The sequence below is a fragment of the Vigna umbellata genome, chromosome 5 (genome assembly GCF_029865625.1).
Source record: "Vigna umbellata cultivar VRB3 chromosome 5, Vumbellata_1.0, whole genome shotgun sequence".
Taxonomy (NCBI): domain Eukaryota; kingdom Viridiplantae; phylum Streptophyta; class Magnoliopsida; order Fabales; family Fabaceae; genus Vigna; species Vigna umbellata.
The window spans coordinates 6977054-7003610 of NC_142169.1; the positions used below are offsets into that span (position 1 = coordinate 6977054).

At 31.0% G+C, this 26557-nt stretch overlaps 3 protein-coding genes across 3 annotated transcripts; 2 read left to right on the forward strand and 1 right to left on the reverse strand.

The window, feature by feature from the left end:
- The first annotated feature begins 2991 nt into the window (after nucleotides 1-2991).
- Nucleotides 2992-8363, forward strand: LOC124823111 (vesicle-associated membrane protein 722-like). Its single transcript, XM_047295249.2, has 5 exons — nucleotides 2992-3455; nucleotides 6500-6641; nucleotides 6747-6867; nucleotides 6938-7000; nucleotides 8045-8363. Exons 1-5 carry the CDS (start codon nucleotides 3263-3265, stop codon nucleotides 8192-8194), a joined length of 669 nt encoding a protein of 222 aa, XP_047151205.1. The 5' UTR covers nucleotides 2992-3262; the 3' UTR covers nucleotides 8195-8363.
- Nucleotides 8364-15760: 7397 nt separating this feature from the next.
- LOC124823110 (vesicle-associated membrane protein 722) lies at nucleotides 15761-18770 on the forward strand. Its single transcript, XM_047295247.2, has 5 exons — nucleotides 15761-16144; nucleotides 17264-17405; nucleotides 17486-17606; nucleotides 17780-17842; nucleotides 18305-18770. The coding sequence occupies exons 1-5, from the start codon at nucleotides 15955-15957 to the stop codon at nucleotides 18452-18454; spliced, it is 666 nt and encodes a 221-aa protein (XP_047151203.1). The 5' UTR covers nucleotides 15761-15954; the 3' UTR covers nucleotides 18455-18770.
- Nucleotides 18771-21192: 2422 nt separating this feature from the next.
- Nucleotides 21193-25217, reverse strand: LOC124823106 (protein SULFUR DEFICIENCY-INDUCED 1-like). The gene is made up of 4 exons (XM_047295244.2): nucleotides 24948-25217; nucleotides 23868-24080; nucleotides 22245-22400; nucleotides 21193-21773 (listed from the first exon to the last, which is right to left on the reverse strand). Exons 1-4 carry the CDS (start codon nucleotides 25068-25070, stop codon nucleotides 21372-21374), a joined length of 894 nt encoding a protein of 297 aa, XP_047151200.1. The 5' UTR covers nucleotides 25071-25217; the 3' UTR covers nucleotides 21193-21371.
- Between the last annotated feature and the right edge of the window lie 1340 nt (nucleotides 25218-26557).

The following is a 26557-nucleotide window of genomic DNA, read 5'->3' on the forward strand; positions in this document are numbered from 1 at the left end:
AGAACTGAAACTTAAAGGTGTGCTAAATTTTTCAAAAAAGTCACTCTTTTTTTTTTTTATTTATTTATCTAAAAGGGACATATGAGTTCCATTATTAGTTATTGGGCAACCAAAGCCCTATCCTCTTTCAAAATTGACATTTATTTATTTATTTTTTGTACAAGATATATGACTTTGGTTATTTGACTAATCGAGACAATATTATCATTTTTGCTTCGATTATTTGACTAATCAATGTCATATCCTTTTTCAAATAAACACTTTTTTTTTAACTCTGAGAAAAAAAATAATTTGCTACCAAGTAATTAAATTACAGAGGGTATATATTAGAAAAATATTTTATTTTTCTAGCTCTTAAATAAACTCTCTTTTTTATTGAATTTAAGTCGTGTATTGGGATCGAAAAGGAAGACACCTCAAACAATATATCAACATCGGACATGATGACCTTGGACATTCACATTGACAACATTGCCTTAAGTACAATTTACATTAGATAATGAAGAATTAGGATAATTAATCATGTAAAGACACCCTAAAACGGGACAAGCCTATAAACCCTAGGTCCATGAAGGTTAAGGTCCATACAAGTACTTTAAATAGTTATTGTTCACCAATAGATTCATTTATTACATATAATGCACCACTGACTTGAACATCAAAATATCTTTCCAAGCTCGATGGTCAATGACTCATACTACCATATCAGAAGAGGACATACATGTGAGAGTTATCAGAGATACTTTAGTCTAAGGAGCATAAGAAGGCAATGTAGACATGTGTGAGTCACGAGTTCACTTCAATCTCGCAAGAACATTTAACATCCATTATGAGGTTGAGGTACGTCTATACGTGGTGTCTATTGGAAACATGGCAAGCAACAGAAGAGCAATTAAAACTGAAGTACTTGACAACAATTTTAACCGTATATCAATGCTTATGGAGTTACAAAGGGAGTTGACCAATTTGAAAAAGCGTAATGTCGAGGAGATGAATGCACTAAATGCATAAAATACCAAGATGAATAGGAAAGTTGAGGAGGTAGAAGGAGAGAAAAGTCAACCTCGACTTAGTAAGACACATATAACATCTCCACCTTAGACGTGCATCAAAACTATGAAAGAAAGTGTGTAGGGTACTAATCAATGCACAACTGCATTGCCAACACATCCTCACTTTTTAGGAGCAAAAGGTACCCTTTTATAAATGGTATAATGGAAACACAAATTCCCCCAATTGGAAGGCCCTCACAGTAGAAAAATACGACGACACTATTGACCCAAACAAACACATTGATGTTTACATCACTCGAATTAGCTTGTATACAATTAACATGTGTAGAGTATTCACTACTTCGTTTAAGGGTACAACCCTCAATTAGTTTACTCATTCAAGAAAAAAACATATGATAATCTTTAAGAACACATTTAAGAATTTTATCTCCGAATTTTAGCATAACATGAATAAACATAAAACTAAAAAAAATACATGGTTATTTTAAACAAACTCGGATGCACTTCCTAAATTTCTTGTGATAAAAGGAATGTGTAAGAAATCTTATAAAACAAGAGCAACACGTTTATTAAAATTGGAACAAGTAATTGAACCAATGTGTTGAATTTGCATACTTGAACCATTATTAGTCTTAACAGTGTTAGAACCATTGTAAGGAATTTTATTAAAAAAATTGGTGGAGTCATTGGTTATGTGATGGGTTGCTCCACGGAGTCACTCATGATGGAAGGCGTTTAAGAATGGATGAAACAATGTCAGCAAAATCTTATGTTATTATAAAAATGGGAGAGCCAATAACAACTAACGAATTAACACACTTTTTCATATTAAGAAGATATGCATCAATCTATCTATCTTTCTTTTAAGCCCGGAGTTGAATCTTATGTCTATTAACTTATCACTTTATAAAAATTAACACATAAACTTAGAGTATTGGTTTTACAGTTATGTTAGTTACATTATGATCTAAATTAAAATGTGATATGTAAGATTTTACTGTCAAGACAAAATTAATGTGTAACTCTACCAGTAATTATGTGTGGTAATTATCTTAATAGAGAAATAATTATAACTCCTAAGTATGAATATATTCTATTTTATCTAATATTTTGCAAAAAGACTTTAACAAGTGTATTCAAACCTCCGTTATAAAGCTAACTGTTCCAATAGTGTACTTTTATCCAAATAAAATATCTATACAAAACAAAACTTGATGAAATTATTTGTGACATGTAAAATAATACATATATCCACCAACATAACATCCCAAGATTATACTTGAATGATTGCGTATTCAGTTTAACAATATTTATGTTCTCTTGATTTCTTATACTTACCACTTTTATAAATGTTTATTATTTGAAAATATATTTTGAATTTCAAACAAATACATTTACAATTTTAAAATTTAATCTGATCACTGCATTGATCAATAATAACTTTTCAATTTAAAATGTAAATAGTATATCTTAAAATAATAAATCATCACATTCTTGTGTTTTAAATTTAAATCAATTTTATATTTATAATATAACAACTCCTTTAAATTTTGTCTCACCCCAAATTACCATTTTCTTAAAGCAGTTTTTATTTAATTTATATAATTTATTTTAAAAAATAATTACTGTTCATTTTATAATATCACTTTATGTTATACATTTAAGTACACAATCTAAATAGATATTTATTTACTAAAAATGATTTTTAATCTATTGTTTATATTAACAATTACATTGTTCATGAATCGCATTAGACATTATTATTATTATTCATTTTTTTTCTATTTTTTCCCGTTTTCAAAATAAAATTGAAAAAACCAGATCTACAATCAGGCTCCAAAAACATTATAACCATTTTTTTTTTTAATTTGGACAAACTTATTTCAGATTGAATTTCTAAAGTGCATAGTAAAAGGGTTTAACGTGGTAAATAAAGTTTACTTAAGTTTCGAATATTTTTTAAAAAGGTGTATTCTAGAAAGAAAGAAAAAAGAAAAATCTTAAGTTTACGTGTTTACCATATAATAATATTATTGATATTAGAATTGGTTGTTCATGGAAGGAAAGAGTCTCGTGTTGCGCCTGGTTCCTCTGACGTTTCCTTCTCCGTTTCCCAAATTTTGAAAACCCCACACACGCTTTTGCTCTCCCTCACTTTAAAGCCCTTCTTCTACGATCCACCAATATTCAACTTTTTCTCTTTTTCTCTCTTCCGAGTTGTTAATTTGTTTCTTTCACTGATTGATCTCATGACGGGGCAGCAATCCCTGATATACAGCTTCGTGGCGCGGGGCACGGTGATTCTGGCGGAGTACACCGACTTCAATGGAAACTTCACGGAGGTAGCTTTGGACTGCCTTCGCAGGCTCCCTGCTTCCAATTCCAAATTCACCTATAACGCCGATGCTCATACCTTCAACTACCTCAACGATAATGGATTCAGTAATCTCTCTTCCTCCCTACCTTCTACCAAGATTTTCATTTTTCTGTTATATCATTTCGATTCACGCATTTTAACTACTTTTTTAATTTCTTTCCATGCATAGAACCTAAACAATTTCAATGAAATGAATTTCACTTAATTTCCACTGAATTTCTAAATTAATTAGCGTAAATCACCTTAAATATAATTTTAGACACAAGGTCGTTTACAATATAGTTGATAAAGTTAGTTTCCACAAGCTAGATTTTACCTTTTAATTAATAATAAAATTAAAAAATTTATGTTTTTAAGATAAAATATATTATTATGTAATTATATTTTTATATTTTTCTAATAAATAATTGAACTTTTTATTACATTGTTTATTTGTTTCTATTTGTTTTCTAAATATTGGACATGTCTTTTTCTGTTTAGATAAGTTATTATATTTTATTTACTTTTATAATTTTTTTTAATTTAAAGTTTGTTACACAGAGTTCCTTTTACTATTTTTATCTAATATAATTATGTAATGAAATAGTAATTATTTTAATTTTTAAAATTAGATATTAGATATATTTAAAACAAATATTAAAAATTATGTAATCATTAATATAATAATTAATTTTGGTATAAAATTGAAAATAAATAATAATAGATAAAAAAATATAAATAAAAGAAGATGTATTAAAATATAATAGATAATAATAGAAAAATCTTAAAATAATATCTAACTTATAAACTAGATAAACCAAAACATTCTAAAATAAATATTTTGAAGTACCTTATAAAATACATTTGTATTTATCAAACTAATTTATGAGCTAATCATCTACCACCTACTTTATTAAATATACTTTTAACAATGATATAAAAATTATATAAATTGAATGTATTTAAATTAAATAAAAAAATCAATTTATTATAATTCTTCTTCTTCAAGTTTTAGGGAGATTAACTTTTGATTATTCTATGATCCCTCTCAACACAAAACAAAAGTCGCGTGCTATCAATGTAAAAAAAAGCATAGCATTAACAGCCAAAATTAATTTCATTAATAAAATTTATTATAATTATTATAGAAATTAATAAATGTATCATATGTAAAATCTATAACTAAATAATGACATAAAAATCTTAATTATTTCTAGGTTTTAATTTTAATTACTTTTTTTTGAGAAAAATTTGTATGAATTGAAAATATATAATAATTTTATTATATTTTTTAACCATTATCTTATAAAACACATTAATATTAATTATAGAATTTTTCCAATGACACACGTAACTTTCAATTCTTTATGTTAATCTTAGAAGTTGTATTCGGTGCAGGTGTGATATCGTGCCAGTTGTTTGTTTGTTTTTTTTTTTCTGTCTGCGGATACTTTGAATTGCTCGGTTAATCTTAGAAACGGTCTTAAGGAACATTCTAATGTCCACATTTTCATATTGGTTGACTCGTCTTCATTTGTGTTGTATCATATGGACTTTTTAAAATTTGATTTAGAAGTCTAGTACTTTTTATTTTTCTAAAGGTTTGGTTATTATTAGAGTTTTTGTTACTACACTATCAATAAAAAAAATAACAACACACTTTTTTCACTAACGTTTTATTATTAAATAAATTTTATAAGACTTTTACAAAATTTGGGAATCTCATTATTTATTCAATGAATTATTTTCTTATTTTCTATTTTCTAATAAATGTTAACCTTTTATTAAATACAATAGAGAAAAAAGTCTTTTCTTTTTGCCTAAACTTCATATTTTATATGTATTTATATTCTATATTTATTTATATAAAATTAATTCAATCATGAAGTGAGACAATTTATGTAACAGAAATTATATTTGATTTTTTGTCAGGTCAATTAAAAGGTAAAATATATTATTGATATAGTAGGCTTAATAACATGTAACATGATGACTTAATTAAAAAGTAAGATATATTATTTAGTTGAAAAATTAAATAAACTATAGCGACATTCAAACTAATTGAACCATTCTTTATCAGTAGACTTTACATCACCGTGCCCCACCCAGATAGTAGTTTTAGATTGCTGGTTGTGAAACCTAATTCAATATTCATCAACTTGTTGGTCTTAATGTATTTGAATTGATGTTAAGTTATAATAAATATATGAATAACATATTACCTAATGTAATTTTTAAGATAATGTTTAGCTTCATGTTAAAGAATTGATTTAATCTCTATAATTAATTTTGAATTGAAATAATTTTAAGCAGCTTTTATTACTATATTAAAAAATTTATGCTAAATTTCAGGATTTTTACTTTAATGAATAAACAAATAACATTAATCATATCTAAATTTAATTTATAAAAAATTAACGTCATTTGCAATTTAAAATCTTAAGACTATCAATGAATTTTCATTTTTATATAATTTTTTATTTTTTTAAATTTATTTAATGTAAAATTTAGACTCACATTTAATTTTTTTAATTCTTAAAATTAATATTATTTCAGTTTTAAATTGATTTTAATCGAAATCAGATTTTAATTTATTGGAAATGAAATCATGCAGCGACTTTTGGTTAAAATTAAAAATCTTTACTATCTAAGTAGATACTATAATATAAACATTACATAAATACGACAAGCTAGTGGTTGAAAGATTAAGATAAATTAGCGTTATCGTGTACTCTCTTTCTTGGTTGTCAATTTAAGAAATCCAGAAAATGTAATTTCGGTCAAAACTTATTTTGTATATTTTTAACTAATATTCATGTTTAAAATGTATTAAGCTTATGTTTCATGTTCGTGCTTTTTGTGTTTTTGCTGTCAGTATTGAATAAACAATTGTGAGGAAAAATATAACTTTATTTATATATTTCTTACATTTTATTACTTTATTTTGTACATTATTTGTTGTTAATATGGATTATACTTTTATTGGTTTGCAATTATTATCATATTTTAGATAGAAGTGTTAAGAGTAAAGTTTTGGTAGCAACATTCATGGTGAAAGTTTGTAATTTGCACATGTTTCCTAGTGAATTAAGGCAGAAATAGTTGGACTGACATGATGTATTATTTTTAGCTTACTGTGTTGTGGCAGTGGAATCCGTTGGTCGGCAACTTGCAATGGCATTTCTTGAACGCATCAAGGATGATTTTAGCAAGAGATATGGTGGAGGAAAAGCTGCAACAGCCACTTCTAAAAGCTTAAACAAAGAATTCGGGTACTTAATATTATGTTTACTTATTGTCTAAAGCAAATGGGGCCTCTAAGTGTTTGATGAAATGTACTAATAAATGAAGCCTTTAATTGTTGTGTGGGGTTTTAGACCCAAGTTGAAGGAACATATGCAGTATTGTGTGGAACACCCAGAAGAGGTTAGCAAACTAGCGAAAGTGAAAGCTCAGGTTTCTGAAGTCCAACAAGCTATGCGGGCAAACATTGATCAGGTATATATAGTGTTAAATTATTGGACCTTATTTCACACCATATTTTGCCAATCATTGTTTTATGTCTTAGGTTCTTGATCGTCAAGTGAAAATTGATGTTTTGGTGGGCCAAACTGAGGATCTTCGGGATCAGGTACTATTTATGATTTCACTTTTATATTAACAGTTAGCAAAAAATAACATATTATAATTACTATTTTGTGGATTAAAAAACTTATGATTCTACTTACATGATTTATTTTTGTAAAAGAATTAATATAATAAGTTTAAAATTGATTTCAAATTAAAACAACTTTGAATAACTTTTGCTTTGAGTTGGAAATTTTAAACGAAACTTAATGTTTACTTACTTCAATTAACTCACTTCAAAAACAGATTTTGTAGAAATCAAATTTAACAACTTTAACTCAAACTCACCAAGTCTATGAAAAATTGAACTGATATGATTTTAGATCAAGCAGGGTCACTTAACCTATATGTTTGGTTGAATAATGTCTAGGAAAAACTTGAAATAGAACATCACTAGTAAAAGGTACACTTTACATTTAACTTAACCATACAGAATTAATCTCTAAATTGAGATTTAAATTTACTTATTTATCTTTTAATCAATATAAAATTTCCAAAAGTTATTTATGAATAAAGATGTTATTTGGTATTTTTAAATGCAAAAAAATTATAATATTTTTAAATATTAAATTTAAAGATAGATGTCGATAAATTAAAGAGGATTATTCAGCAATTTTCTTTAGTTTATAAGCACTTTCTTCAAATTTAAACTACGAGAATCACATTAAAATAATATTTTTATTTACAAAACATTCTCCACTTAAATGTCGGTTCACTAAATGAAGGGTTCAGTTGGCCTAATGTATCCAAAGTGAATGAATAACTGTATAGCATGGTCACTGTGCCATGAAAGTATCACAAAACTAGCATAGATGACTGTGTTGTTTCAATAGATTCTTGGTATGCTACATTTAAGTTGTAGCCAAAATGTATCTGTCAAGGAAAATTAAAAGTGGTTGAAGTCTTTTTCACTTATTTTCATCTACATTGACCAAACCAGTTCTTTGATATGTTACATGCCAGTATCATGCATCAAAACTTGTCATCTTCAATGTACAAAAAGATCTGTGGGGTGTAATCGATTTGTGAATTTTGTATGGTTTTGAAGGCCAGTGATTTCAGGGGAGTTGGAAACCAGTTAAGGAGAAAAATGTGGTATCAGAACATGAAGATAAAGCTGATAGTACTCGCCATCATTATTGCCATCATTCTCATAATTGTTCTTTCAGTGTGTGATGGGTTCAATTGTGGTGGATGATACTTACCACTCACCTGCCACTTTTTGTAGTTTAATATATATACTTGCATGATATGATATCAACATTGTATAAAATTTGTTTATTTGATTGGAATAATAAGGTATCATCCAGGGTGTGATGGAACATTTTTAGTAAGATAAACAAAGGAAATTGACCATTTTTAGTTTATGAATTTTTCTTATAAAATATCTAATATATCACTTTTAATATAAAATTTTAATATTATATAGAGAGAGGTTTAATGTATCCAGAGATCCTTATTTTGGTCCGAAATCTTAAATAGGTCATTTTCTTTTTAGCGTATCAATTGGATCTCTTTTATTGTAAAATTGATTCAATTAGAGGTCTGTCGTCAAATTCAACAAACGACGTTTAAGTTTTGGTAACGTGGCATGGTCAGTTGAATGAGTAATCACATGTGGCATTAAAATTGAGTTTTCTATTAAAAAAATTGTATGGAGAGAGGTGAAATCAGATTGATGGAAGGGCAGAGGGGAAAAATGAAAAAATTTAAGGGTAACCCTTTAATTGAGATATGCAACTCAGATTGGGGAAAAAAATTGGGGATTCTTATTATTATGGTTCGTTTGAAGGGGAAAAATCGGGTTCTTTGTTCGATTGGAAGCGCCAGGGTTCGTGGGTGAGGAATCCATAACATACATGATTCGATCCCAAAATAGCACCTAACAGAATTCGAAGAATACTGTGATGCAAAATTCTTTAATATAGTTGGAAAAGTAGAAGAAGTGAAGAGACAAAGCAAGAAGAAGACGACCTAATTGAGGTAGTATTAACCAACAAGAAGCAGAAGATGAAAGGAGAATAAATAAATAAAAAATGAATTAAAAAAAAGACGTTAATATTTCATCTTCTCTCAACTTCGATTTAGGTTCGCGGTCCGGCTCGAGCTTCCAGTTCTTTGGCTGGCCACGATTATGTCAACGCCGCTTCCTTTGACGATCTCTTCAGTGGCGGTGGCAAGTCAGACGCGTCCTATGACTTCGACTCCATGTTTCGCGGCTCCGTCGATTTCCGCTCCAAGTCCGTTAACCTCCCGGCTCATGATAAATCGGTCTACGACAAACCTATGCATGACGACGACATTTTTTACGGCGCTCCCGGCCTCAAGAGCTCCTCCAAGTTCTCCTACGGTGACGTTTTCGCTCCGGCTGCGTTCGATGATCTTCTTAGCAGGTTATGTAAATCGAAGCCTTCAGAGAAGGAAGAGTGAGGTGTCGCGGATTTTGATCCACTTGATCCCTGGATTCGGCAGCGAGGTGCCCTTAAATTTTTTCATTTTCCCCCTTTGTCCTTCCCTCAATCTGATTTCACTTCTCTCTGTACAAATTTTTTAATAAAAAACTCAATTTTAATACCACATGTGATTACTCATTCAATTGACTATGCCACGTTACCATCACTTAAATGACTGTTTGTTGAATTTGACAGCAGACCTCTAATTGAATCAATTTTACAATAAAAGAAACTCAACGGATATGCCGAAAAGAAAATGGACCTATTTAAGATTTCGGACCAAAATAAGGACCCCTGCAAACATTAAATCATATATATATATATATATATATATATATATATATATATATATATATATATATAATTTTTATTTTTAGTTGAAATTTTTAATTTATAGTTAAATTTAAGATAAAAATACGAAAATAAATAATATGTGACATGTCTTATTAGGTTGATCATCGATAGCTTTTTAGTTGTTTTCAAACAAAACACTTATTTGATTGGATAGATTAATTTTGATATATCTTTAGTTAAATAGGTAAGAAGTATAAAATTTTGTATTTGTCATGGAATTATTCTCTAAAGCAAAAATAATTGTTGTAGCTCCACGTGCGTTCATATAGTGAATTTGAGTAATTAATTGTTATGGTTCCACCTGACACACATCTACTATGACATGGTTAATTTCATCACTCCTTTAGGTTATGACATTATGTCATACCGATTTCGTAGATCAAGAATCTTCTTCAACTATCATCACCTAAACTTCATTATCTGAGTTTATGAGTTTAGTAAAGTTAGAATGACTTCACAATTGAGACTCCCACTCAATACATTCTATAATACTTGACAATGCGACAATTCTCCTTAGAATTACTCGTATTCACACAACATATCCATATATAACATAAACAAGTCAAATAATTCCATTTATATCATATGATCTCTTGATTCAATCCACCTTCACCCATGATGCAAATTATATTTAAATCACATTTTCCCTAGTAGATTTTTGACATACAACCCAAGCTCAATTGCACCTAACATTTACCATTACCATAAGATTCATCCTTTCATTTCATTTAGTCTCATCCATTCAAGATAAGCTTTTATGAAAACCTTTTATCAAATTCATCTTAGTGTTACCCATTATCTACCTAACAAGCCACTCTTAAAGAAAGTCTTGCCTAGTGGACAACTAGGTGTGCCCAAAGAAAACAACATAGAAGATTTTGTTTCAATTAACGCTTATCGCCAAAAGCCAACTCTCAATGTTAGGAAGTTGGAACCCAATGCCAAAAAGTTAACGCCCAACACCTAAGCCATTGGAGTTCTTTGGAATTAAATTTTTAATTAGCGTCCAATGGTCCCCAATTGGCCCTCAGTGCCTTGGACCACTAGAGCTCTTTGTAATTTAATTTAAAGGTGCCATCCAACAGTACTAAGGTGCAACCTAACACTAATGTAGAAAATCAAAATCTAATATGTGTACTGAAGTGATCTGTTGGGTGTATTCGAGATCTTTTACTTTTCTTTTGTTTAAAACGAATCTAGTTTAGTGGGAAACCTTTCTTGGAGTCGAGTTTGTTTATTGTCACATCAGTTTGATTGTCGTTGGAAGACGTGATTGTGTAATGGTTTGTTGGTTCAATTGTTACTAGGAGGCAAGTGCAGTTGTTATTGCTAGTCCAGTTGTTATTGAGAGGTGTGATAGTTTGTTGGCTTGTCGGTCAGTTGGTGCTAAGAGGTGAATTTGGTTGTTATGTCTTCTTTCCTAAATTTTTAAAGTCAGGTTTTGTTCCTTTTCGCTTGAGGCTTTGATAAGCTAGGGAGAAGGGTCATTTTCGCCTATGTGAGGCAATGTAAAAGGAGAGTTTCAACTGTTATATCTTTTCGTTTGTGTGAGGCAGTGGAAAAGGGAGGTTGTTTCGCCCGTAAGGCTTTGGCTCAAGTAGAGTTTATACTCATAAGGCTTACAAAAGCAAGGGAAACGAGTCTTAACCGTAAGGCTTTGGGCTTGAGCATGGTCTACTCGTAAAGCTTATGGAAGCAAGTAGGACAACTATGATAGTAAGGTTTTGGTGACTAGATAGAGTGACGGGAGGCAAGTTATTATTGTGACAGCAAGACGCTTCGAATAATCGTATTTTGGTAAATAGGTTGTGTGACGGTAGGTTATAGGATAATAACTTATTGTTTGAATATTACTTGGTAATGTGTTGCGTGTGACACAAATGTGGTTTGATTTCATGGATTGGAATGGATGATATGAGTAGAGTGAGTGAGTATGGTTATTGTATATTATCTTGTATTGTTTTCTAGTTAGTTCACCCTTACTTGTTTGTGTTTGTGCAATAACTATATAACTTTTGTTGTTATTCAGGAACAGATGATATTACAAATGGTGTTGGTGATGTCTAGAGCGAGGAGACGTGTGAGTAAATCTTACGTGAGTTTTCGAAATGTATTAGAGACAATAATTTATTTAAATTATAATTGGAATAATGTTTGTTTCCATGTGGTTTTAATTTTGCTCATGATAATTAAATAAAGTTTTTTTTAGTTCATTGTTTATTGATAGTATCAGAGTTTAAATTTTCTTAAGTTAACAAATGTTTTATAAACTACATGTGTGACATCCTAAAAGAAGTGTTATATACAAGGTCGACTTATGGTTAGGTAGAAGCAAACACACAGGTCGACTTGTTGCCGAGCAAAGACATTCAAACAGGCCAGCTTGTGGCCGGATAGTTCACCTTTAGTTTAGTAAGAAACATATAGTTCTCATAGATGTTACATGGACCTTGACAAACGACACATAGAGTTTGTTCTAATAGTCGATACTTAGTAGGTGACATCCAATTATTCATAGATAACACTTTTTCTGGTAAATGGTAATTATTTTGGTTGTCTGCACCTAGTAAGCGATATCTTACTCTTCGTAGATGACACTTGACCTAGTAAGCGGAATTGATTCTAGTTGTTCACACTTAGTAGGCGACATCGAGCTTTCCATAGACGACATGCAACCCTCACCAAGAAACACACTATCTTTAACACATGGTACGCTTATGGTAGAAGGCACATAGTCCTCAACAGTACATGATACGCAGACCTTGACATACAATACACTTGTGGTAGGAGCACGTAATGTTTGACAGGAAGAACTCAACATACAACATATATGATATGGTTTGCACTGTTATCTTATGAAAATATCAATATTAAGGCCGACCAGTACTCAACTATTTACACTGTATATAACAAATAAGGATTTAGTTTAGTATTTTCTTTTTACTATATTCTTATAGGTGCTACCGTAATTTCTATATATTAATATTAGGATGCGAATCTAATTAAAAATAAATGCAATAATGTGTTGCTCATCAATTTTATAAAAAATTCTATTGTAAAAAAATCCAAAGTTAAATTATTAGTATGTGTGTAGCATCCTAAAAATATAGTTGTAAACTATATTTAAGAGTACTTACATTTACAATAAAATAGAACAGTTACAGGAAATAAAATTAACTTACAGTTATCCTAAAATAACCATAAATTTAAAACTTTCTAAAATCCTACACTGAATACAAACCACAAGAGCAAACCGAACGGTCATACAAGAGATGTATCAACCGAACGGTCCTAGTCTAAGAGGTTGAAGACTCCTCGCTCAACACCTGCCCCAGAGAAAGCCTTTTCACACTTTGCTCACACCCATAGGGTGATCATTACAAGGACACATACCACCGAACGGACAACATGACAAGACAGGAAAATAATGGTAAACTAGTGTAATTTAATTAACCATATTAACATGCAATTCAAACAAACATATTATACAATAATACATGTACAAAAATCATACAATCATGTTATAACCGACCACTTGATTCTGACTGTTCGGAGTAGTATGAATATGTAGCTATGGTCGTTCTTGCACCCGTAGAAAGGTAAATTGGAAACCTCACGAATACCATAGCTGGAAACCCAAGCCGCCACACGGGGTTAGCCCTTCATCCCTCACTGTAACTGGAAACCCAAGCTACAACATGAGTTTAGTCCGTTAGCTGGAACCCCAAGCTAAACACGACCATGCTTCCTGCTATTCTCACCACATGCATCACCATTCTCTACTTGAGACTCGGTGACCATTAGAATGTCAGGATGAACGCCAACTTAACACAATATCGATATTCATACTTTACAAATCAATAACCTTGCACGGGATATTCCTCCTTGGAATACTCTTTCATATCCATATTACACATATCATAACATACTTTAATACCATCATACTTCCTCATCCATAACGTCTTTAAATAGAAATCACACTGAACAATAAAACAAATCCCACCCTTGAACACGACCGAACAAAAAAGATCAACACAACTTATGGACAAGGCCGCATGGGAGAACACTCCCTATATGAGAACATGACCGAACGATCATTTAGAGAATATGACTCAAGCATAAGTCGAACACTTAAATCTTATACCAAACACATATAGCTTAGGCCAAACGCTAACTCTATCATAACTGCTAGTATAATACCGAGCACTACCAAGAACGATCGCTAATACGTGACTAAGCACTACCTAGAATGAGCGTAGTACGAGACCGAGCACTACCCAAAACGAGTGCTAGTACGAGACTAAGCACTACCAAGAATGAGCGCTAGTACGAGACCAAACACTACCAAGAACAAGCGCTAGTACGAGACCAAGCACTACCAAGAAACCACCAACACACCTAAGACCGAACAGTCATGAATGGGTAAGACTAAAGAGACCAAACCCAATTAATGACCAAGTACCTAAACATGGCAGAGCGGCCAATCAACATATGACCGAGCGGGCCGATCGCTATGACTATCGAATACTAGTGTATGACCAAACGCTAGTATAAGACATAATCGATAAAGTATGACTGAACACTATATTCAATCGAATACTACTAAAACCGAACGCTAATACTAATAACGAACGCTAAACGCAGTACAACTAAGAACGAACGATAATACCAACCCAAAGACTGTCGAGATCGAAAACGAGTACTTTTAAAACTGAACACTAATACTAAATCGAACAACACTAAGCCAGAATATCACTACGAAACCGAATACCGCTAAGCCCAATTACCTGACCTGACCGAGCGCTCGACTTTCTACATAATTCTGTAGAACTTCTATAGAATGAATTACACACTAGAATTTACCAAAGCTGGATGTTTTTCAACCCATAATACTCCTTCCAAGATAGATATAATCTACAACTCAACAATCACAACATTTCATTTAACATGTAAACAACACACACACACCAACAATGCCTAATATCAAACCATTCAATTTTACACACATGCATAATCATCAAACAACATTTTCATACATAGTAAATCATAATTAAATTAACTAGCTTCCCTTACCTCTTTGACCGAACCGAGAGCTAAACAACTACAAACTCGATCACCACCAGAAATTCCTGTGAACACCTACAGTTCATCGATTGGTGAGAAAAGACCACCCAATGGACCAAAATGGAGTTAGAAAGGGGAAAAAAAGGTTGAAGAACACATGCAACCAGTAGGCTACCTTGCATGTGACAGGATTTTCCAGATTTTAACATAACTCAAGAAATGAAACTTACCCGTTCAAAACACAAGTTTGATAAGTGAGAATGGAAGTCCTTGACACTAGGATAGCTTACACACAATCTGATTATAAATCAGATGAGGTGAGATGAGAGATTTTTAGAGAGAATGAGGAGAAAAAAGAGATCATAAGGTTGGAGAGAGAATTTGTGCATGCAAAGAATAAGACAAATTTTTGAAACTTTCATTTATATATGACTCTGAAAACTGAACGATCCAATCCTGTGCATACACTTGTCTTCTCCAATTTCTTAAATTTTTCGGTCCTTAGAATGTGCAACTGAAATTTGTGAATAATCAAACAATAGGTATCAATTGAAACATTTTAAAACACATTATTCAGTTATTTCTTACGAATTTAGTTAAAAAGAAAAAAGACCATACATATTTGAGTTGAGTCAACAATTTTAACAGAGACATATAATTTTTTTCTAATTTAAAATTTGTACAATCCAAAATCTAAAACAATACCCTTACTCAGGTGTGAATGTGACGTTCCTCTAGAGAACGACTTTGAAGGACACTGTTTGAAAACCCTCAACCAATTTGAAAATGTATGGCAGCGAAATTTGAAAGTGGCGTGGCACTTCGTAATAACGGACAAAAGTCGAGGGCATTTCAACATCGTATACCCTCTTTTCTTCTATTTCACGCTTGCTTCACATCTAAGCCAACAAAATCAAACACCGTCTGTGTACAGCGGAAGAACGAAGCCTCCCCGTTCTTCTTCTGCGCTTTCTCTTTCTACAACCGCTGCCGTTCTTTCGTTCTTTCTCTCTCCTCAACCTGCCACGTCACCTTCCTCTAGGAGTCGCGCGGTGTTGTTCGTTCTGCTGCCGTTGTGGTTCCGGCGATGGGACAGCAATCGTTGATCTACAGCTTCGTCGCTCGCGGCACCGTGATCCTTGCCGAGTACACTGAGTTCACCGGAAACTTCACGGGCGTGGCGGAGCAGTGCCTCCAGAAACTCCCTTCCTCCAACAACAAGTTCACTTACAACTGCGATGGCCACACCTTCAACTACCTCGTGGATAACGGATTCAGTAACTCCTCTCTCTCTCTCTCTCTGTATATATATCTACCTGTTGTATTGTTTCGCTGATCTGCTTTCGTTTTTTGATTTTACTGTGTTTGTTCTTGGAACCGGATTCGGTGCGCGTACGCGCACGCGCTGATGTAAACCAGCACTGTTTGATGAAGATCGGACGGTTCAAATATCGGATTAATGTTTAAAATATGCTTCGTCCGATCTTCATCGACATTGGATGTGCGATGTCCGTTACCTCTTGATCTGCGTGCTAGAAATGAAAAAAGAAACAGAAATAGAGTTCGTTACACGGCGTGTGTAGCCTGACATGATTAGGTTAACCCCTGGGGATCAAACTTGGTTGTTCGAGTGTGATAAACAAAAAGTAAACGCGGAAATGGAAGCAGTGAAGTATTTGGATAATTCATATTTTATATTTATAGGCATGTATGGTAGTTTGTAGCATTGTGTTGTGTCTGTTGTAGCCGATTTGTGCTCACTGGCTTATGACAAAGCACCATTTCTAATTTTAGTAAAGCTATTTGTGGATAGTAAGGGATATAGATTAATTTTTCCATTATTTTAGTAGCCGTTGAAGAGGATGATCAAGGTTTTAAATTGCAGTTGTGGTTTCATCACAATTCTTGACTTGTGGAAAATTGTGGTTGATGTGGCCACAGTTGGGGTTGGAATGCGATTCGACCATCATGCAGAGTCCAAAAACCTTGATGTTGTGAAATCATGGTCAGGGATCTCTCTTAAAACAATTTAGATGATTGAGGAAAACTTAGTAGTGTTGTAAGGGTTTTGAATGAAATCTTTTGGTTTTCTGGAGGTGAACTATATGGAATTATAAATGTTTAATTCTGACTTTATTGCTATTAGCTTTGTTAAAACAATCCTTCTCTTTATCTGTGGGACAGCTTTTTATAAAGCTGTTTTTTGATGTTTGATCTTGAAGGGTCACAGGCTGTCTCCTATTCCATTTTCTTTTTTCTTGTCTTGTACGCCTACCTTTTATGAGTGAAATATATACACAAGTGAGGAGCGAAAGACTCACTAGATTTCCTCTCAAGTAGCTTGACTGTGTTTTTTAAGTTAGTTAGGACTAACTAAATGCCGCTGAATATTGTAGCTTATTGTGTGGTTGCTGTTGAATCTGCTGGACGGCAGATTCCAATTGCTTTCCTTGAACGAATCAAGGAGGATTTTACCAAAAAGTATGCTGGAGGAAAAGCAGCAACAGCTGCCGCTCAGAGCCTCAACAGAGATTTTGGGTATATATGTGAAATGCAAATTTGTCTTTATAATCTTCTGTAATGAGATCAATTATCGTGAAATATTTGTTGTAGTATAGACCTAAGTTGAAGGAGCAGATGCAGTATTGTGTTGATCATCCAGAGGAAATCAGCAAGCTTGCTAAAGTGAAAGCTCAGGTGTCAGAAGTCAAAGGAGTTATGATGGAAAATATTGAGAAGGTAAGGCAATTATCCTTTTTGCTATTAGTGGGTGGACTGCGTTATGAGGGTAAAATTTTGTGCTAGTCTTTTTTTTTTTGGTGGGCATATTTGTCTGTATGGGTTTGAATTTAAACTTATATGTTCCTGTAACTTTATTACTAAGTTGCCGTGACGTTTATTCTATTTGGCAGGTTCTTGACCGTGGGGAGAAAATCGAGCTTTTGGTGGATAAAACAGAGAACCTTCGTTCTCAGGTCCATTTTTTTATTAATATTACTGATGTCTTATTATGTAAATTTGAAGTAAGAGATGACTAGAGATTCAACACACTTCATTCTCTTTAAACCTCCCTTTTTATTGGTGTTATTTGTTGTCAAGAGTATAGAAATAATTATGTATTAGACACAGTCATCTACAAACTGTCTCGGGAATACTAAATTTCTCTTTATATTCACCAGTTTGAGGAGACTTTAACCACATTGTATGTTTCTAAGTCATCAGTTAGATCACACTATGAAAGTATTGGTTAGCATTGTGATACGTAACTCTCGTGCATTCATGTTGTGTTGTATTCTTCCTTTTTGTTTCCCTTCAAACATTGAATTTGTTTAATATTATGGGTCCTGTGACGTAGAGGAATTGGTAGTTTATTGTACTGTTTTTATGTCTTTTAAATATAACTTTTCTGTGCCTCATCAGTTAAATTGATCTTGCAGGCTCAGGATTTCAGGCAGCAGGGAACCAAGATTAGGAGAAAGATGTGGTTTCAAAACATGAAGATAAAGCTAATCGTTCTGGGTATCTTAATTGCCTTGATTCTCATTATTGTTCTTTCCGTTTGTGGTGGCTTCCACTGTGGTAAATGAGTCTTCCCACTTTCTGGCTTCAACTGTGGTATTTGTCTCCTCACTCGATATGATTGTTACTAGCAGATTGCCATTGTGCGCGTAGTGTCGGCATGGTGCTTTTGACTTACTTTTTGGGATTTACATTCTTCCAAATTTGATGATCAATATTACATGGCATTGCTTGTATAGTGTGTGATGCTTTAGTATTTCCATCTTGTCTCCCATAGCGTAATGGTAGTTTGCCATTTTATATAGTTTAGGTGGGAGTTTAATCATTTGGTTTTGAAGATTATGCTGTTTTATTTATGACACATAAGAAGCCAACCTTTGCGTATTCTAATGTGCTAATTCTAAACGCTGTTGTTTGGTTAAATTGGTGGGGTTTTAATTCATTCATTAGGTTTGCTCAATTAACTGAGTATTTCTTTACCAGTTGAGGCCAAACAAAGACAAGCAAAAACAGACGTTGAACACGAATGGTACCAATGGTGTTTGGGAAAACGTAGGGATCGGCGGAATGCACGTTTTTTCCTATCCATTTTTAGCTTAGGACACGTGAAAGATAGTTTGTTTTCTGCGAAAATATTGTTAAAACGCTTGCTGTTATTGCATTTCAGTTTCATGCATTATAAGAGTAAAGTCCTGTTTGCATTAATACGCTTGCTGAACATTCAATTGTACAGTTCTCCAAATTCACTTGTAATGTTCGCAGGCAAAATTCAATGCCCTGAAGTTTTGGTAAGTTGTAAGATTAGTGTCTTGGTCTTGAGATAACAAGACGTGTTCTTTCTGCGAGAAATTTATTTACGGTCCGTGGGTAGGTGTAAGGGGATTAGGTTTGTTGAGAAGTCTAAGGAATACAAAATATTATTTGAAAGAAAAATTGGAAAATGAGAAATTGACCGATCAATCTGTTGACTGAAAATAGGTGTCTAACGGCGGGGATCTCATTCAATTTATTCTTGTCGTTTTCTATGAAATGAATATTCTTGTGAAAATTAATTTGAGTAGCATAGTTCTGACAATGATATTCTGCACATCGAGCTACGATTCTTCGAACGACAGCCCCTTTGGAGGTCATACACCAAAATCGGTTCTTATAGAAAGTTAAGAAATTAAGAAATAAATAAAGGTTAATATAACACTAAAATGTTTAATTAATTTAAAACAAAACCGGTGTGAAGACATGAATTAGCATTAAAACCGTACAAGAATTTCTTGTCGAATAGGTTTGGATAATACCCTCAAAATTGCATGTATAACTCATACCAGTAAGATATTCCAAAATTTACTGAAGGGAGTGTGAATTTCCGTTAGAAATGAGTTGAAGGGAAAAATTGCATTTTCAATACGTGAGTGGAGAAATAATGTAAAGTTAGATTGAGTTTAAAGTTAGATGAATTATATCAATTGAAATCTTTCTTTCCAATTGACAAATTAAAACGATTAATTTCATTTATACTATTATGATAACAAAAAATTAAAACTGATTATTATAATAATTAAGCAATTATTAAAATAAAATATATTATTAAATTGTAAAAATTTTCATAAGAAGTAATTTAAATAAAAAATAATTTTTATGATTTTATCATACTTAGCTTTCTTTTATTGTACTGGTAGATCTTTTTCTTTCTTATTGTGGATAATTAATTGAGTTTTAAAGAATAATTTCCTAAATATAAAATTATAAATATTTGTACACATTATTAATGTTATACATTATAGTTAAAGTTAAAAAAAAAAACCTTTATTAATGTTATACATTATAGAGACTGATTTTTTATACTTTGGATAAAAGAAAACAAATTATTCTTTTGTTTAAGAATGTAAATTAAAAAATTATAGTTCTAATTATTCTTGACTATTTTTACTGGAAATGGATTTTAAATAAAAATCCCATAAAAATAATAACGTTAAACAATATCAAATTCATTAAAGTTTGGTTATGTTTAAATTCGTCATATATACATTTTTTGATTTTTTATATCTGGGTCTGTATTAGGAAGTTATATCGATAATGCATTTCATTTATATTACAGTTCAATTACGAATTTTTATTTATAGTAAAATAATTTACCTTTTTAATAATTTTCAGTTATTTAAGATAATTTCTAAATATTCGACAATGAACGTCTTTATATTAATAATATTGAAATTAAACTTTTTATTTATATGGATCTTGATGCAGTATACTATTTAAAACAGTTTAAACACTATTAATATAAAATATTTTTGCGGACATACAAAATAAAATTATCTTTCATGAAATTATTAAAGAAAACAATGCATACATGTAATATAAATACTCTTTGTGCACATGCAATATATTAATGAATACAATGATATAGTGAAGTGATCCAATCTTAGTGAATACACATGAAAACATTTTGGATATATAACATGTTTTTAGAGTTTAACAGTCTTTTTCTATTGTTATCACAAACTATAAAGTATAGATATGATAATTATATAAAAAATTAGAACAAAGACAATTTTGTAGTTACTAACTGAATATTGTGATAATGTATGCATATTAAAAATTTACATGAATATCTTAATTATTTTAAATGATGTTCATCCACAGTTTGCAGTATAAAGGGACTCACCAACTGCATAATAATTTCCTGTTCTTCTTGTCTGATATCACACATTTGGTTGCAGAAACATAAAAGTTTGTAATGTGAGATTGGTGAAGCTAAAGTTCACATTTTGCATTTGTGTAGAAAACATTTCATTTTTGGTTCCAATAATCCTATAAACTAAAAGTGGCTTCCAAAATGTCTCATTGATGTTCATAAGAACAATAGTCTTATTGTTTTTTTTTTTTATCATTATTAATTTACATCTAGATCTTCACTCCATTCAATTCCTCACTCTTAAACAAAAGTAACATTCTCAATCCATCAAAAATCTATACACAAAGTATAGGAATTTAACAAGCTAGTTGATCTCTAAATGATGAAATCTCCTCAAAAATTGGAAGTCTCTTTGATCTAATTGGGCCCCATTCATTTACCAGCCGTTCCAGGCCTTTGATGAACTCATCATCCAGGCCCAAAAGATCTGATAATTGTGGAGGAGGTAACATTGACCTCAACTCCTTTAACAAATCTTGGGCCCGTTTCCTTGATTTGCTATCGTCCGAGCCTGGAAGGTTTCCTTTTAACACTGCTTCAAGAATAAATTGAGCCTCCTCAAATTTGGCTTGTTTAACGAGGCACAGGCCCAAGTTATAGGCCTTGTTACAATCTGGATCAATCATTTGGGCTTTCCGATACACCACTTCCGCCATCATGTAGTTCGTCTTTTGCATGTAGGCCCAGCCCAGGTTTCCCTGTACAATAACAAAGCTAAAATATGTGACTCTCCAAAAACAATGGTAATAACCCAATAAATCAAATAAACTTTTTTGTCCTTTCAATTTTCTCTACTATTTTGAAAATTTTCAATTTGATTATATTTGTTTCAAAAATAAATTAATGACACATGACATCAACAAATAATACATCATCAGTCAAAGTTGAAAGTTGACTTGTTAATAAAAATGACACATGAATAACAAATACCGTGACATTACAGTAATGTCTGTCACCAAAAACTTAATGGAAAATAATATACTGACTTATTTAAATAGCAAAAATGAAACCAGATTCATAGCACTCAAAATAATAATATGAAAGTGAAAAATTATTACATCATTGAAATAAAAAAAAATATTTAACCTAACCTTAAAAAGTCAAAACATAGGCAGAAAATAAAAAGTTTATTGATAAGTAAGAATAAAGATTGGTTTGAAATAAAATACCAGTAATCTTGAAGTTTCTCGTTTAATAGAAACTTGGAACTTTTTGCCATGAGAGCGTGCTGTCTTGGTGGGTTTTCCATTGAAGGCCTCACCTTGGTAGATCAACTTCAACTTTCTCTTCAGCAATTCTATTTGTTCATCTATTTTCCCACATTTCTATCATCAACAAATCAAATTTTAAGTATAATAAACTTATTAATAACCCAATAATAAAGAATATATTTATAGCACCAACGAATAATAAAAACACATAATTATACCAAAAAATAGACATATAGATAAGTATAAGTATTTGAGATTTGTGAGGGTTTCTTCTATTTTTAAACCTCTCATGATAAGCATACATTATATCTGAATGAAAGAACATGAAACAATGTAATAAATTAATTAACATAGTCCTTTCATGTTTGGAACTTTCAAGGTTTTTACAATTGAAAACTTCGATTAGTAACTACCCTTTTGTTCCACATGAATAAGAAAGAAAGAATGTCACTTATTAAAATAATATTACTCTCTCAATAATGCATTTCTTCTGCAAATACAAATATTGACATTGTTTAATTAGAGCCAAGAGAAAAATAAAAAATCGAGAATATCAATAAATTTGATTTTTTTTTTAAAGTTAAAACTACAACCATTTTCAGAAGTCAGTTTTAGATGGAGGGAGTAAACAAAGAAGTAAAAAAAAGCAAATAGCATTGACTCCATTTTTGAAGAAATTAATTTACATGCACACAAATATAAATAAAGGTTATATATATTTAGTGGACTTAAATATAGTTAAATGCTAACTAACTTATCCTATTCTTATGTTTAACATTAAGATTATCCCAATACATATGATAGAGGATCATCTATAAAGTATAGTTATATACTTATTCATTTTTTAAAGTTAGGAACATCAAATAAATTAAACTAACATTCTTAAGCATAGTAAAATTAGATAGTTTTATTTATATGTAGGTCCAAAGAGATAGCACATAGTCTTAATCAGCGAAAAAACGTATTAAAATATGATTATTTTGTTCTCGTAAATTAAAAAAAAAATCTTAAACACTTATCATCTTTGAAAGGTTGGACAATTAAAAGAATAGTTGGATCGTTAAATATTCAATATTATAAAAGTTCTAAGAGGATAGGGATCTTAAACAGAGATTCATTATTATAAAAGTTTCTTAAACCATTTTTTGAGGTCCTACAACACTTATTTGTATCACATCATTATTAATAAACACATAATCAATTTTGTAAACAGTTTTAAGAACTTCATATTTTTGTATTTTTTTTTTCACTCAATAATGTTTCAAATAAATTTCATTTAAAAAATTAACTTAACTTGCTCGAAAAATTGTGTTTTCATTTTGAAGAAACAACTATAACACTCACCTGAATTCAAATAAACTAGATATACCACATAAAATCTCCACTAATAAATTTAAAAATTTATAAAAATATGAAGTTTAAATGTATTTTAGAGTATTAATTTTTTGTTTTATAAATGTATAGGAGGGATTAACTACATGAAATATAGTGAAATTTAAAATAAAAATGTTTTATTTATGTAATAAATATAAAGAAAAAGAATTAAAGATTTAGTGTGTTGAAGTTAAAAGATAATTATACCTTGTAAAGATCAATGAGTACATTATCAAGAGACTCTTGGGATTGTTTGGAGCAAAGGCCTCTGAATGAAGAAATTGCTTCAATGGCTTCTTCTGATCTCTCCAATTGCTTCATCACCACTGCCATGTCCTTCAAAGCACTGTCCACTTTGTCCCCACAGTTTATTGCTTTCCAAAATAACACAATTGCCCCTTCCAAATCCTTCACCACCAGCTTCATAATTCACATCATTTATTAATTACTAAATTACACCAACAAAAATTCAATGTGGATTATCATGCGAACTTTTTTTAAAAAAAACTACAGAAAAAATAATAACTTTAGCTGATTTAGTTAATGTTCTACCTCTTTTTATTGCTTTAAAGTTTGTCCATAATTAATAAACCGAATTTTAGGTGATTTGATGTTCTACCTCATTTAAAGTTTGTCTTGTTGTTAATTTTGCAATGAATAATAAACTGAATTTTAGGCGATTTAATGTTCTACCAGCGATTTAATGTTCTCCTGGTGTTTTTGATTTAAAGTTTGTCTTATTAATTGTGTAAGAAATCAAATTATAAGTAATTCGATGATTTATAGTTATTAATTTCCTAATTTTAGTTTCATTTAGTTCATGTGCTTCCATTTCTGAGGATAAGTTTGATTTGGTTTGGTCATTTACTTATTTGTTTTTTTATAGGCAGATTTTGCATTCTTACATTTTAATGTCACCTTAGCTAGGATTTGAAAGTTTCACAATGAAAGAATTCAAATAAAAAACTATATGTGAAGCTTAGAAACACTCATGGTTCACGAATCAAACAACAACGAAAGTTGGAATCATGAACATCAAACAAAACCAACGTCAGAACAAATATGAGTCTCGATCTCAGTATCAACCTCAGATACACAAAAACAGCCGGTGTAATTTAGAAACCAATCAATTAATCAATCCTCGGAAAAAGAAAAAAAAAACAGAAAAACGAAAAACGACATAACAGATAATTGAATGTTCATGGAAAAGCAGGAACGAAATAAGGTTTCCTTAAAGAATGATTGTAAATAATTTGAGATTAAAGGAAAGAAAGAGGTGATGTATACCTGGGCGTGTTTTGCTCTGACATAAGGGGAATCTCCATAAGGAACCTTGTGAAGTACATGGAAAAGATCTTCTTTCTTTCCTTTTGAGGATCTGTTGTTGGAGGCACTTCTTTCTTCCATCATTGTTCTGAGACACACAGAAAACACCAACAAAACTTCCTCTTCTTCTTTCCTTCGTTAGAATTTCACGCTTTCGAGTTTCAACGACAACGCAACTTGTGTTGAGGTTCAAACAAAGGCTGAGAACAACGTTGTGAACCTGGTCAGGTTTGCGTCTTCCTTCATTCTCTATCACAGTTTTCACGCTGTTCAGTCAATCAACGACTGTCAGCCAAGTTGTCTAGTATGAGGGACACGTGGCAGCGTATGATTTCGGCTTTGGAAACAACGTGCTTCTTCAACCGTATACAGATTAAGCCAAGAACATAAGAAAAGGCTACTTTGTTTTCAATGATTTTCTTTTTTCTTTTTTTCACCATAAATATAATCCAAACAAACCTTTTTTCATTTCATGGTTTTCTTCTGCTTTTACTTTACTTGCTAAAAATCGGTTTTATGGAAGTTTTTTCTTTTAATTTTAAATATTTAAAAGAATTTATTTAATTATTTCTGTTTTGTTTTGTTAATATAAATTATTTTCGTAAGAATTATATTAAATGATATTGTTTAAAGGGGTTATAATAATAATTATTTAGTTTAAAGTTATAAGTAACAAAAAATAGAAAAAAATTATTATAAAAATTCAATTTTTTTAGTTAATTATTTATTGTTCATTAACTTTAATAGAAAATTATAAAATTTTCCTATATTAGTTGCAGTAAATTAATTTGTTAGGATGGGTTCGCTTGAATAGTATTATTTAGATGTTAATAGTCAGTATAATAAATGTTAATAATATAAAAGTAGGAAAATATGAATTTTATTGATTAAATCATTAAAACTATCACAATAGAAAACATTGAATTTAATTGAGAACTTTTTTAATGATTAGAAGTTTGATATTTTAGGATTGTTTGAATATTTGTTTTTACAGGACTTTTTTATGTTGATGTCTATTCTTTGTCCATTAAATAAGTTTCTCATATTTTAGGATTTGATATAATATTGACAGGGTGGTGGTTGATAGCCTCTAAACAATTCATGTGAACTTTGAATATTTGTTTTATGTAGGTAAGATAATATACATGTTTCCATATGTGCAGGAAATACATGCAAGATATAGTAAGTGAAATTCAAAACCTTCCCAAATCATAACACATTTTATCTAGTTTGACATATGTGCTACTTATACTTCTCATGGATTAATAATCCATTTTACTTGAATTCATGTGTTGGACCTATCAAATTCAAGCATTTAATTAGTATTAGTCATGCAAAATATTTATGTCATGCAAAATCATGTAAAAAAACATGAAACTTCTTATATTGATAACATTTTTTTTAGTTCTGCATTTTTAAAAACATTCCACAATGTTTTGTACAATGTATCTTATGGAAATTGTTCTTAACGTTTGTTTCGATTGAATTAGTCCGAGAGTTGATCGTTCTTCCTTGCTTTTTGGTCTGAGGGTCGATCGTTCTTCCTTGCTCTTTGGTCTGAGGGTCGGTAG

What these genes read in the sequence shown, in the direction of transcription:
- LOC124823106 (XM_047295244.2), bottom strand. Translation starts at nt 25,070, where the DNA reads ATGATGGAAGAAAGAAGTGCCTCCAACAACAGATCCTCAAAAGGAAAG. An exon ending in TACTCATTGATCTTTACAAG is followed by an intron (nt 22,401 to 23,867) that starts GTATAATTATCT and finishes TGTTGATGATAG; the next exon opens with AAATGTGGGAAAATAGATGA. An exon ending in GAGAAACTTCAAGATTACTG is followed by an intron (nt 21,774 to 22,244) that starts GTATTTTATTTC and finishes GTTATTGTACAG; the next exon opens with GGAAACCTGGGCTGGGCCTA.
- LOC124823110 (XM_047295247.2), top strand. Translation starts at nt 15,955, where the DNA reads ATGGGACAGCAATCGTTGATCTACAGCTTCGTCGCTCGCGGCACCGTG. An exon ending in CCTCGTGGATAACGGATTCA is followed by an intron (nt 16,145 to 17,263) that starts GTAACTCCTCTC and finishes TGAATATTGTAG; the next exon opens with CTTATTGTGTGGTTGCTGTT. An exon ending in CAGAGAACCTTCGTTCTCAG is followed by an intron (nt 17,843 to 18,304) that starts GTCCATTTTTTT and finishes TTGATCTTGCAG; the next exon opens with GCTCAGGATTTCAGGCAGCA.
- LOC124823111 (XM_047295249.2), top strand. Translation starts at nt 3,263, where the DNA reads ATGACGGGGCAGCAATCCCTGATATACAGCTTCGTGGCGCGGGGCACG. An exon ending in CCTCAACGATAATGGATTCA is followed by an intron (nt 3,456 to 6,499) that starts GTAATCTCTCTT and finishes TATTATTTTTAG; the next exon opens with CTTACTGTGTTGTGGCAGTG. An exon ending in AGCTTAAACAAAGAATTCGG is followed by an intron (nt 6,642 to 6,746) that starts GTACTTAATATT and finishes GTGGGGTTTTAG; the next exon opens with ACCCAAGTTGAAGGAACATA.